The following is a 14,635-nucleotide window of genomic DNA, read 5'->3' on the forward strand; positions in this document are numbered from 1 at the left end:
CCGTCCCGTGGCTGTGCTTGCAGTGTCTCCTGTTGTTTCGGCTACTCTTCTTGCAGCGACTATTCTTCGTCCGTTACATNACATCATCGGCGTAGACCAACAGCTGATGTGTCCCATTTAATTTCAGTCCCACCTGGTTTCCCTGTACCTTCCTAATGGCATATTCTAAGGCAAAGTTGAAAAGGAGTGGCAATAAAGCATCTCCTTGTTTTAGACCATTCTGGATAGGAAATTTATTAGACAAATGTTTACCTACACGGACTTTACTATACATTTCATGATACTTCTGTATCATATCGAAACTAACGCGAATTACCGTACTACTGTCTGTCATTGTTACTAAAAAACTCTTGTGGGGAATAAAAACAGTTTTGTAATTAATAACTTTTAAAACTATTTTTAAAAGCCTTAAAGTTTTCTGTTCTTTTTAATTCAGAAGGTAAGTTACTATGTATTTTTATTCCCGTGTTAATTACACTTGTTTACAATGAGCATTGTTGCATAATTAGACATACAAATCCTGTTTTCTTCTTGTGTTATACTTACGAATATCAGAATATTGAGTTGTATAGATGTTATTTTTTTATAAGCCACAAGATTTCAAATATGTATAATGAAGTTACAGTTAAAATCTTAAAACTACCAGGCTTTTACAAGGCACCCTGTCTTTAACTCTACATATGTTTCTAAATAGAAAACTAGCAAACATGGTATTCCGCAGGGATCCGTACGGAGACCTTTGTTGTTCAATGTATATATTAATGATCTGCCTAGAATTCTAAATGGGTTGGGACATGCGGTTCTCTATGCTGATGATACCACTTTTATTGTCTCTTCACAGGATATTAGTAGCCTTAATAATAATATTTAGTTATGAGACATTTATATAGATGGTTCCAAGCTAACCAATTAACACTAAATTAAAAAAACCCATGTAATGAAATTTATGACCCCTAAGGCCATGGACTATCTGTTACATATAAAATATAATGACCAAACACTTAAATGTTCTGTAAATGGTAAGTTTTTAGGTGTGCGCCTGGACAATCATTTGGGCTGGGAAAAATACTCTGATGAAGTGATAAATAACTTGAATGTTGCAACCTTTGTGCTTAGAAAACTACAGCCTGTAGTAAGTAGGCAAGTGTTATATTTTAGCGTCCTGTTGCACTGATTTAAGTTCATGATTTGTTTATTCCGTCTTGCAGTGCATACACTTATCTATCTTCTTCTCTCACTCTCACAACATGTTTCGGCATAAAAATGCCATCTTCAGGTGCTACTCAATTCACGTCAAACTAGTACATTGTATGCCTTGTCTTCACTTTAAAATAACTAAAATATATGTCCATCATATATATTGACAAATGTCAATCGTAAAAATATTAAAACTGTTCAGGGTTCCCGATCGCTACGTCGTATCTTATTACGCCAGTCCTGTTCATCCTANCTTTTTCTTTAACAAACATAACAATTGCAGCCTTTTCCCGATACTTTTATCCCTTTTGTTAACCATTTTAATTTGATACCATTATTTTTTTATTTTTGGGGAGGAAAGATATTTACAAAATACTTGAGATACTTAGTAAAAAATTATCTGTATGCTATATTTACATCTGTTTGTAAGTAAATATCTTCCCATATTTCATTTTTAACTGATTGTTAAATATTTTTTGTATTTATCTTTGAGAAGACTCTTCTTACAGTTTTCCCCGAGTGAACAAAGGGGCATTTAACAGCTATGTTCATAACCTGAGCAAAGTGGTCCGAATATCCCAGTTCAACTACGTTTGTTGTGGCATGATAAAATATCTCATTTGTAATCATTACATCAATTAGAGAGCTTGAGTTTGTTGTAACTCTCGTTCAACATTCAACCGTATTTAATAAATTGTTTGACAACAGCAACCTTAATAAAGCTTTTTGTTTAATATTTCCTTGTAATAGGTTAATATTCCAATCACAGCATATCACCAAAAAACGTACCTTTCTCATTTACCTTACTTACAATTTCATCCAATATTCCTAAAAAGATTTTGACATCACTGGGAGAAGATCTATGTATACAAATTACTATAATCTTAAAATCGACTAATTCTGTAGCTGATATTTCAAGTTCTTTACACATTCCTAAATTGTTTAAAGGGACTACCTCTCTAACATTTATTACATTACAAAGAAATATACATGAACCCTCATCCACCAGTTTATATATATATAATGTTCGATATTTATGTAAAATTTGATTATTTTATAGCGAATGCTCAGAAAAGCATCAAATATCTGGTTTTGATAACCTTGATGTAAGCAGTGCATTTAATTCCAATAACTTAGTTCCCAAACTTTGAATGTTATGATGTAGAATACTCAAATATTGTATTTTATCAGGTCTTCCTCTGCTTAGAGAAAATACAGTTTCTTGTGGGTGATTTACCATAAAAATCCTTGTTTATTTTTAAAAGTTGATGTTTAGGTCTCTTAGATAGTATACCAGTCTTTCCTTGTTTCATTGTGTTCTCTTCAGTTATTTATTGATCTTCCATTTCACTGTTTGTATCTTCTGATACGCCTTCCTTATTTACACGGATACTCTCCTGAAATTCGTGAACTGCTTGCAGTTTATAGAAAAGTGTTTATTTAAGATACTTTTGCACTTATGCGGAAGAATGAGACTGTAGAGTAAAGGAAACATTTGCCACAGGTCATATGAAAAGTGAAACAGTGCATACATTAAATAATATTGTAACGTGTTTCTGGTTACTGAAGACGCCGTAGTGATCGTTAATTGGTTTATTGAACAATCTACAGGTAACGGCTACAATTACTTATCACACAGTTGCAGGGTTTCACACTTTATAACCCTAATCGCATTAATCTGTTACCACTGTTGCGGGGTTTCACGATTTATAACCCTATTCGCAAATCAGTTCACTCTGTCTTCAGTGGTCTACACGTTTACAGTAGGGGAGCTGTGTATCACTGTATCACACACTTGCAATTACACAATTACACACACATCCGGTTCTTCTTTCCGCAACGGCTGCTATACTATATGGCTGACTGGAGAACTGTTGATAACACGCTTGCTCGGAACTATCTTCAGCGATGGCCACGTTACAACTGACTCGGCGACTGTTACTTTACAACTGACTCGTAGCTCCTGTGCAGTTCCCTTATATATCCGCAGTGGTGCCTGTTGTGTGCCACGTCACAGTAGGAAGCGGGTCACCGTCACCGCGCGTTGCATAGCTACCAGGATGCGGGGACTCGCTAACATCGGCTCCGCTCGTGACGTCACCGCGGGGAGAGTGGCGGGGTGATGACTCGCCTATTACGCGAGCGCTACGTTACCGCTACGTGCTGCTGGGGAGGTAGGGGTCAACATGTCACAATATTTTGTCTTCTTTAGACAAAAAGAATTGTGTTGGTGGTTTATTCTGTGACCTACAAAAGGCATTTGACTATGTTAACCGCAACATACTCCTGGCAGAAATGGAATTCTATGGAATCTCAGGCATGGTAAATAAGTTAATGAGATCATACTTACAAAATAGATATCAGAGAGTATCAATGAAAGATATTGAACTTAATAAAGTGTCTTCAAAATGGGAACTAGTTAAATATGGAGTTCCACACGGCTTTATATTGGGGCCTTTATTGTACCTTATTTACATAAAGGATTTCCCATTATCCATTAAGAAAATAGGTAATCCAGTATTATTTTCTGACGATACAAGTATTATCATATCAAACACGAGTCCTGAAGAACTTAAAAATGATATCAAATTAGTTCTGAAAGAAACAATTATGTGGTTTAATAGTAACTTTCTAACATTAAATTGTGATAAATCACACCTTATACTATTCTTTCTAAAAAAAAGCACAGGGAAATAGAATTGCAAATAATATCTAATAATTCAAAAAATATCAATTGTACTAAATTCCTGGGAATAAATGTTGATAGTACCTTATCTTGGAAGAACCATATTACGGATTTATCATTAAGGTTAAATAAGGCTTGTTATGCAATAAGGGCAGTAAAGCCGTTTATGTCACTTTAATCGATGAGGATGATCTATTATTCCTATGTACATTCTTTATTATCATATGGTATTATCTTTTGGGGTAATGCCCCTCATAGTGAGAGTATCTTCAAAATTCAAAAAAGAATAATAACGACTTATATCTGGTTCGGGTATACTGGATTCATGCCACGGATTGTTTAAAAAAATACAAATATTGCCACTTCAGTCTCAGTACATTTTCTCCTTACTTCTTTTTGTCGTTAAGAACAGAAATTTTTTATAGCTAATAACGATATTCATGATATCAACACATGTTATAATCACAATTTATATTTGCCTTCAACAAATCTATCAATAGTTCAAAAAGGAGTGCTTTTCTCGGGTAGCAAGATTTATATCCACTTACCCTCAAACATTAAATTTCTATCCAAAGATACTAAAGAGTTCAAATTTTTATTAAAAAGCTATCCAGTAGGTTGGTTTGACCTTATATGGATTGACAGAATGCAATAAATAAATGAAAATGAAATGAAATTAGCTTGAACATCATCTCTTACAGGCACCTTTAACTGTGTATAAGAAACAGCAGTTTATAGAAAAGTGTTTATTTAAAATACTTTTGCACTTATGCAGAAGAATGAGACTGTGGAGTAAAGGAAACATTTGCCACAGGTCATATGAAAAGTGAAGCAGTGCATACATTAGCTTGAACATCATCTCTTACAGGCACCTTCAACTGTGTATAAGTAACAGCAGTTGTCCAATTTGAGCATAATTTCCCCATTTTGTAAGGGAACATAGGTTTATGGCATTATGATGTCAATGTTTATGTTCTGTCACCTTCTTGTTAATAACTAATTGACAGGCTTGCAAAAACCTTAATGTAAATACCATGAAATTTTATACAAGTCCTTCATTGCACGCTTTAATTCCTTGATCATCAGTAATACCAACAGGAAAATTAATCCATTGGTTCAGAGTTATTAAAAGAGATAAACAGTTAGACATACACGTAGATGTCCCATTGACAGGTGCTGGTTGGCTGCATGCCTCAACATTCTTTCAAGTAGCAGAACATCATGCATTACACATGCACAGATGTGAGTATGATACCATAAGCCCTTCTTTGCTTATTGAATAAGATTGTAAAGGTGAAATCTCTACCAAAATAGCCAGAGTTTCCGTAATTATTCTTTGCATCTTGACATCCTGAATACTCCTAGGTTTTCCAAGTACTTTCAATGAAGATGTTAACAGTATTAAGCACAACTTTGTTTTCTGTCGGTACTGTTCGTCATGTTGGTTACAACACTTTGGAAGTACTTGCAAGATTGTATATTGATTGCAGTATTGTAGCTAGGCATGTGAACTAAGGTAGCTGAGAAACATTATGTACAAATTCTGCATAATATTTGGAACTACCAATATGGCATAAACCATAACTTCCATTTAGCAATTTAGCAATTAGAATAAATTGTGTACCAAATTTTACACTGATGTAAGGTAAGAAACGTAAACTTGCCTCATTTTCTAAACATATGAAGGTATATGGATGATGTGGAGTAAGCATCCGTGCATTGTAGACTGATAGTCCATTTGATAGGTGACTGAGTGTGTTGCAACACCAGTGCAGACATCATGGCAAAGAAGAAAATCCCCGACTCAACTAAGAATCAAATGCTTGCCATCCTGCCCATAGCCAGTCATCCGTGCCCCCCACCCCTCCAAGTATGACTGGTCTTTCTGTAGACATGAAAACATTTTTTTCCCAGAAAACATAGTCATTATGGAATTTGACTTATATGGGATATGTGATTGCAGGGTGAAGTGGATTCCCGATTGATGACTGCTCTGCTGACAGGGGTGAACAGAGCATACCCATATGCAAAACAAGAGATGGAGAAGATGTTGGAGCACATAGACACTATGTACAAAGTGGTACATTATGCAAGTTTCAATGTGAGCTTATATACTCTGTCATTGCTGTTCCAAGTAGCAGACTTCGCAAACTCTGTTTCTGACAGGTATTAATTACTCTTTCATGCTCAGGTTTCTCATGAAGCAGTTTATACTCCTTTGTCAGGCTTCCACAATATATATTTTTTTTTTCTCTCCCCTGTCCTTTCATATTCATGTTCCAGCTATTTGCACCTCATCATAATGTTTTTCATAGGTAAGGGTGAAAAATATTTTGGTCCAGATACAAATTTCCTTCACTTCTGCTACACATTCTAATGCAATTGAGTTAAATGGAAAATAGAATTCTGTCTGCATTTTGCAATATTTTTGGGAAACATTGTACAAAATCTTTGTTATAGTAATTTAAAATCTAGTCATGAGACAGTTAGTTCTACTGCTTTACTTACCTCTGTTACTCTCATATGCACATCACTATTTTAGTCCTTCTTTAGTACATTTGTTTATATAGACATGCTTATAGTTAAAAGTTCAGTGATTTGAAGGTTTATGAAAATGAACAGTTCTAAAGAAAATATTTCTGTGGCAGTTAAAAATTTAGTTGAAAATTAATTCGCACAGGTTATATCCTTTGTGTAACTGTGTTGTTGCAAGTTTCATTTCCATTTTCGTTTTGGTATGTACTTTTCCAGTGTCATTGTGTTTTCTTTGTTCTGAAGATCAGTGTACTTACTCATACTGTCTCACCTAGAATTGCTGGGGTTGTGAAATTGAGGAGTTTACAATAGGCTGGGCATTGGGCTCAACTGGAAATGAAAAGGCATCATAACATTTTGAAAAATAGCTATATAGATGGAGATGGGAGGATGATGATAAAATTGATTTAGAGCAATAAGTTGTGATCATATGAATGGACTGAATTGGGCAAGGATTGTGTCCACTGGTGGGCTTTGATAGTAACAGTGTTGAATCTTCAGATTCTGGTAGCAGAGAGTTAGTGTAAACCTTGGATATTAAAATAGTTTCAGTGTCTTTAATGTGTAAACATTACAAATGAAGTATGTAGAATGAAATGGGTTGTATGTCCTGTGAACCAGATTCTACTCTGCCCTCTACAAGAAGCTGCTGGATCCTCAGTTAGCAACGTCATCACACCAAGCTTTGTTCCTTAGCCTGATGTTCAAGGCTTTGAAGAAAGATGAGGATGTCCACAGAGTCAGAGTGTTTGTTAAAAGATTGTTCCAAGTAAGTTTGGCTTGGTAGAAACTGTGTACAAAAAATCTGTATGTGTTTGAGTATGGAGAAAATATGTTTTGAACACTAAGCTGAGGAAAGCTTTAAATTGACTGCCAACTTTAGCAGAAAGTTGGCACTAACTTCACTGACAAGCGGCAGTCACTCGGTCGGTATAGTTAGCTTGTGAACTAAAATCACAGAGTGTGTTTGTTTTTTTGTTTGTTTGTTTGTTTTTATATATATATCAACACTTAGGTAATGGAGCTGAAACTGCATTAATTGAATGTTAAATGTGGGCAGCACCTTGAAGTGAGGGAACACTGAATTGTATTTAGCTGTAGCTTGTGGATGACAGTTTCATTACCTTAATTGCCAATGGTACACTATCGTAACTGCTTAAATGAATTTCACAATATCTTGGTGATGAAATGCTGCTTTATTTTGAGTCATTCTAAAGCAACTATGACAATGGCATTCTGTCCATGCCTGTATTGAGATTTCCGTTAAGCTTTCCTGCTAGGAATTATTTACAAATGTTGACTCTAGGAGTGTCATTGTTAGCCAGAAAGGATTGAGTTCTCATCACATGACCATGCCATTGATATTCATTCAAGGTCTTGACAGTTCTGAGATAATTGCTTTTGAATCTCTGAAGGAAATTTGATGAAATAACACCTTAGTCAGTTGTTTATAGTTTGGAGGGGGTGGGGGTTAAGGCAGACCACACTCAGAAGTTTCAAAAACAGACACAACCATTGCAGTCTGCTGAAATAAAATACTTTGATAAGTATTGCTGTGTATACATTAAATTTTATAGGCCACATGTGTTTGTAGTTAGTTGCGGTGGAGACCATCGTTAGAAGTTTCAAGCACAGACATGAATCTTGTCATGAAAGTGGGCAAGAATGATATCCTGGATTACTTTCAAAATAATATAATTACCTCTTCATAATGCAGTAACTTAAGATTATTGTGAAAGGTAAATATCGTTTTTCATTATATAAGTCGTCAGGTAACACTGTACAGCCATGTTTTGAACTTGAGTCACATGGTAAGCATAGTTGTAAATTTTATGTGCAACAGGACTGAACCACAGGCAGTTCCTGTCACTGCTAGAAGAAGTGGAATGCACATGTACAGATGTCCCCTACCATTCAAGCATTCGGTGTGATTGAGTTAAGCAAAGTCCTCAAGAGAGTGTAGGAATTACAGGAAGAAATAACTATATTGATGAAAATCAAAGTTAAAGATCAAATGTTTTCATCTTATGTTGAAAATCCGCTAGAGAATCTTCACATGGAGCTCATTGACTTGCAGAGCAACTCCATGCAACTTTCTAAATCTTTTGGATTGTCACCTAAATCAAAATACTGTTGTAACTTGAAGAATTTTTGAAGGAAGACATCATTATTTGCATCAGCATATGTATGTGAACATACTTCTGTCCAGTGAAAGCTGAAATAAGGGTTCAAGTGACAAATATATGAGTGCAGTTGCGTAATGTAACATCCTTTTTTCTACCTAGGATTGGGAAACTTGTCAACAACTGCAGGCCACGCCATCTTTCTCACTAACATGATAAGTAATGCCATTCGTTATACATGTTGTATGTTTGTGTTTAGTAAAAAGTACTTCAAAATTGTTGCATTTTTCTCTTCCAGCCAGTAGAACACTTGAAACGTCCTTGAGTATAAGGCTTACCCACTCCAGGGCTAATATCTGTTCCATTAATTGGCAAATGTTGAAGTGGCCTAAAAGATTTTTTCTTGCCAATTGGATCTATGTGGAATAGCTGTATAATCTTATTGTAGCTAAATAGACTATCAGAAATTTTATCTGGCTTTGGTACATGAAAATGAATGCAAGGGAGCCTTGTTCTCAGTCCACCCCTTCCTTGGAAAAATGGGGCTGTTACCCTATGTTCATATTTACACAGCAGATAGCCTTTTTCCATACAGTGAATGTTAAATTGGTGAAAAAGAAGTAGATAATTGAGAAGCAATACTAGGGACCTTAAAAAATTAATACTACTTTGCGACACACTACATTATGTTTCTCTGTGTTTTATTTCCTACAATTTTTCTTTTCTAGATTTGTGGTTATTTGCCAGTGTCACTTGTGTGTGGAATACTGTACATGGTCTCACAGCTGGCCCATATGAAGGAAGGCCTTCTAGCACTCAGTATAGTGCATGCAGGCTACACTGATGATGATCAGGGTGAGGAGCATTATGAGGACATAAAGCTTGAGGTATGTGATGCTTTGTTTTCCAGATGTTTCAGTAATGTGTTTTCAAAGGACATAAAGATCAAAACACCTGAAGTGGGAAACAGCAACTGTCTTCTCACAGATATGCAGAATGTACAGGGTGGGGCGCAAAAACTTCCTTTTTGTGAAGACGCATTGCGAAGGGAGGGAAGGTCGCAGAAAAGTGGGGATAGGCTCGGTGAATGCAGCAGTCACGGAAGTTTCTATTTAATACCCCTCAGTAGGAAACATGAGGTGGACGAGTGAGCAGCATGCATTTGCTGTCTAAGCCTATTTTTCGAACAACCATTCCTACGTGGCGGTGCAGTGTGCGTTCCGTACTCACTTCGGAATTAAGCCCAGAGGTTCGGTTCCCAACCGGAAATCGATTGTTTTGTGGGTAGAGAAGTTTAGGACAACCGGGAGTGTGGTGAAAAATTATCAGGACAACAACGGGCTGTTACAACGCCAGAAAATGTGGAGGCAGTTCGACAGTCGATTTTGAGATATCCAAGACGCTCCGCTCACAAACATGCAATCGCCCTAGACATATCAAATCGTTCAATGTGCCGAATTCTTCACAAACATCTTCATTTCCATCCCTATAAGATGGTTATTGTGCAAGAATTGTCACCACGTGATTTCCAGAACCGAATAACGGCGTGCGAAACGTTATTGGAAACTTTACCCCCTGACGCACTTGTTTTCGTTGGTGATGAGGCACATTTTCACCTATCCGGATATGTCAACAGGCAGAATATGCGCTATTGGAGTGGTAACAATCCCAGAGAGCTCCATGAGAGGCCACTTCACAGTGATAAGGTGACAGTATGGTGTGCGTTGTCAAGAGTTGGAGTCGTTGGCCCTTATTTTTTTGAAGAAGACAATCATGCAGTTACTGTCAATTCACAGCGGTGTGTGGACATGATTAAAACCTTTTTCGAACCAGATCTCGAAGAAATGCACCTAGAAAATGTCTGGTTCCAACAGGATGGTGCCACAGCCCACACAGCCCGAGCTTTGATGACAGTTTTGAGGGTAAAGTTCCCCGGATGGCTCATCTCACTTCGAGGTGACATCCCGTGGGCAGTGCACTCACCTGATCTAATGCCCTGTGATTTTTTATGGGGATACCTCAAGGCAGAGGTTTTTAAACATCGCCCCACAAACCTGCTTCAGCTGAAGAATGTTATTCGGCAGGAAGTAGCCCAAATTATGGTGCGCATGTTGGAACATGCAGAGGGAAACCTCAGAAAACTGTTGCATCAGTGCATAGAGAACGGTGGCCACCACCTTCAAGATATTTTGTTTAAAACTACATGATTTAAAACTTTAAAGTATGTTCTTTCATTAGCTAAACATAAATTTTGTCTATCAGCAATAATTTTTCTTTTATTCGCCTTCAAAAAAGGAAGTTTCTGCACCCCACTCTGTATATTGAATTCAGATTACATCTTTTACGTAATACACTTTACATGCAGAATTTATTATTTGCTTTGCTTCATACAAGCTGGGAATTAAGTGTACTGTAGCACATAGCAACCTGCTGCAGCATGCTCATAATTATCTGTGCACAGGTTATGTGGTTTCCAGATAATCCATGCACATTGTTAGGCACATTCACATCCCTACAGAGCTCCTGGATTTTATCTTGCTGTCTCATTTGATTCCGAACAAGGGGATTGGATTTTCCATTGACCTAATCCTTCCAGCAGCACTATGGCCTTTGGATCAACTCACCCTCTAACAGAAATGAGTACCAGGAATCTTCTTCAGGGTGAGGACAGCCAGCATGTGAGGCTCACAGTCTCACTGTGATCTGTAACCTGATTGTCTAGAAAATATGGGATCCTTGACATCTCACAACCCTGTGGGTCTCCACAGCCTGTTGACAAGGATCTGCATGAAACAGTTCAAGAAATGCTGAATGGATTTTCATGAAAATTGATACTTAAGAATCTTATAAAAAATTGTAGAAATGCTTCAGTTTTCATTTAGATTTGACAGTTTTAATGACTATTTCATGCAAAGACCTACAAGCATTTCTACACATTTGTGGAATGGAACTTCTGAATATTTTTCAGAATGAAAAATGTTTGGTACAAATGTGTAAAGAAATAATAAAACTCAGATTTTATGTTGAATGTAATTTTTCCATTAGTCCTATTGGTTTTTAGATAATATAACTAATTAGATACTGTACATACATTTCCTAATTTCCATAGATTGTGGAGTATCCATGTTTTTCATTAGTCTTTCATTGTTTTCCTTTCATCGGCATGGATAATCAAGAGTATACTGCATGTGAAACTTCTATATATGATACAGTTCAATAACAAAGGTTCTTTAACTTCGTTTCTTGGTTAGGAAATGCGGATATGCCTTTCCTAATACAGATGACACCTGCTTGCCTAAGGGCAGACATAAGTGTAAGACATATAATTGCAATAGATAATTCCTTTGAGGTCATTACGGCAATGAAATCTATGGAACCCCTGTGAACACCTAAGAAACCTGCAGGCTTATATAAAATATTTCTGAAATTCACTGATCCAAGACCTGTGGGTTTATAAATACATGCTAACTGACTTTGAAAGAGGAATACTGATTTATTGTTTGTGTTGCAAGAATTAATCCTCCTCACTGTGTTTTTTGAAACTGTTAAATGTGTATCAAGTATTCTCTTTTAGCAGTATTTTGGGCATGGATAATCTCTGCCTGTTTTTGCCACATCACAGTGTGTTATGATTAATGGCCTCATAACAGAATCATAAATTTTTATTTTTGAGCTTAGTATCTCTGAAGCATGGTTTAATATTCAGTTATAAAAAAAATTATGTGTGCCTTATAACTAAATTTTGCTGTCCACTTATATTTAGTACAAAGCATAATGAAGAGACTAGTAAAATGAGAAGTCCCTTGCAGTGCTTTATATACTAAAATTAAATGAACAGTTAAGTGCAAGTTAACTGGTCTCCCAGTTTCGTATATGATGAATTTAAATTTCAGAAGTTTAATTTTTGCAATCTGTGCTTATACACACAGAAGGAGGCATTTCTCCTTCTTCTGTAATGTCACATTATAGACCTGACACTCACTACTGATTTGACCACCTTCATTCAGGTCTCTCAACTTTTCTTCTCAGAGGTCAGTAGTATATTGCTCTCTCAGGCAGTCTGTTGTTCACCCTGTTGACGTGGGCTTTGCAGTGTCTTCTGTGTCTCTCAGTCCTCTGCTCTATATTAACTACATTAAGCTGCTCTCTAATTTTTTTCTTATAAATGGCATTGGATCATGAGGTTAAATATTTTTTGTTTTAATGTTGTAAATGGTCTTACATACCCAGCAGAAATCTGCTTTTTGTTCCATCTCCTTAGTAATACCTCCACTTGCCTGCCTACTTCGGATCTCTGCAGTATAAGTATGTACATGCAAATTCTGTTTCCCTGTTGTCAGTGTCTGATAACAGTAACACTAATGCACTGGCACCAGGCTGTCTATGAGGCTTGCCATGGCAGTGGAACAGGCAGATTTTGTTTTGTGACTTTTCTTACCTGTTTCAAGAAGTTAAATCTGTGCATTTACATGGATAGAGTAGCCAATATCAATGCAGATTTGAAACATTTACCTCCCAAATAAAAGTGTGTGTTGCTTCATAAGTCTCAGATTCAGAATTTAGCTCAGGGACCAGTTTTTCTCAGATTTTTTTGATATTTTTCAGTTCCTTCAGGCAGATGCTGTAACAGTACCTTCACATGGGCTTCCAACTTCTCAATTCATTTTCTTTTGAATTCAACGTTCATTATCATAGTGCCATCTTGTATTTCAAGTGTAGAACTCACAGAGTTTTCCATGTACTAATTATTAAGGCATTGGACGTAATGCAGATTGATTATAATAAATGTATGTTGTGTCCTTAGTCTTGAAATTAAGGAGCAGGATGTGAGGTGGCCTAACCAACCAACTGATTGTCAGTGGATTCTTTTTCAGGAGCCTGAAGAGCTTGAAATTTCGCAAGGTGGGGTTCATTATGAAGAGAAGAACAATGAGAGTGTCAGTGTCATGGCTTCTATTCCCACCTGGTTCCATTGTGAGAATGAAGGGTCCAGAAATGGAAAGCAGAAAAATGGGTCAGCATATAGTCCATTTCATAGGAACCCGTTGTTTGCTGGTGGGCAGTACTGTGCCTACACAGAACTTCTGAAACTGAGCCAGCACTTTCATCCAACTATCACACTGTTTGCAAACAATATCCTGCAAGGTCAGCAATAAATACCATATGAAGTATAGTCTTATAAAGAACTGCAGTAGAGGTTCCTCTTTCTAGTATATTTTCAAGTACATTGAAATCCCCATTTAATTTTTCACATGTAGATAATGGATTAGCATCTTGTGGAACAGTAAGTAATTTTCAATGAAATCTTGAACGTAGAAATATTAAGGGAGGCCTCTACTGTGATATTTTTTTATTGTGTTAGAAGAAACTTCTGCCATTTCTAATGATTTACTGCCTCAATAGAAATTTAGTCTAGTTCTGTGTGTTCATATTCCTATCTGTCTGCACATTTGAAACACTTGTTTTAATCATTTGCCTTGCTGTTCCTGATGTCAGACAATTAAGCAGCCTAAGTGATGATTTGTGGAGCACCAACTGGAAATACAGATGAGTGAGCACATGTCCTTCACATGGCTACATAACTCAGCACTTAATCAAATAACTGTTGGAATTCAGTCAGTTTTATTTTTGCAGCACATGATTTATTGGATCTCGTTCCCTTCCCAAAATGATGGTGATAAATTGTTAGAATGGAGAATGAACTTTCAGTTTTTAGTAAAAGTTGTAGGGAGTTTGTGGACAGTGAACAATGAGTAGAAACCATTTTTATGCTGTTTAAGTGAATTGAATTGAATTTATTTACATTCTATAAATCCTAAGCAGGTTAGTACCTTTGGATACAGAACAAGTCAAAAGGTTACATACTTAGTACAGGCAATTTTAGCTTAAAAATTAATGTAACTTAATTTTACATCATTCTCTATTTACATTGAAGTATTCATCTAAAGAGTAGAAGGAATGAGCATGTAGATAATTCTTTAACTCTGATTTAAACTTTTTAGTATCATTGCCCAAGTTTTTAATACTTTGTGGCAGATTGTTGAACACTTTTATGCCAGTAAAGTAGACTCCTTTTTGATATACTGATAAAGTT

General features: G+C 36.4%; 1 protein-coding gene across 5 annotated transcripts in view; it reads left to right on the forward strand.

The window, feature by feature from the left end:
• The window catches only part of LOC111875398 (CCAAT/enhancer-binding protein zeta), a 79,469-nt gene that overhangs the window by 47,372 nt on the left and 17,462 nt on the right, over positions 1–14,635 (forward strand). For all 5 annotated transcript variants that reach the window (XM_033755840.1, XM_023871644.2, XM_033755841.1 and 2 more), the window contains 4 exons: positions 5,847–6,049; positions 7,040–7,187; positions 9,270–9,428; positions 13,416–13,686. In XM_033755840.1, coding sequence (XP_033611731.1) covers positions 5,847–6,049; positions 7,040–7,187; positions 9,270–9,428; positions 13,416–13,686 — 781 coding nt within the window. The remainder of the gene's footprint in view (positions 1–5,846; positions 6,050–7,039; positions 7,188–9,269; positions 9,429–13,415; positions 13,687–14,635) is intronic.

This window comes from Cryptotermes secundus, unplaced genomic scaffold, assembly GCF_002891405.2.
Source record: "Cryptotermes secundus unplaced genomic scaffold, Csec_1.0 scaffold589, whole genome shotgun sequence".
In the NCBI taxonomy this organism is placed as follows: Eukaryota; Metazoa; Arthropoda; class Insecta; order Blattodea; family Kalotermitidae; genus Cryptotermes; species Cryptotermes secundus.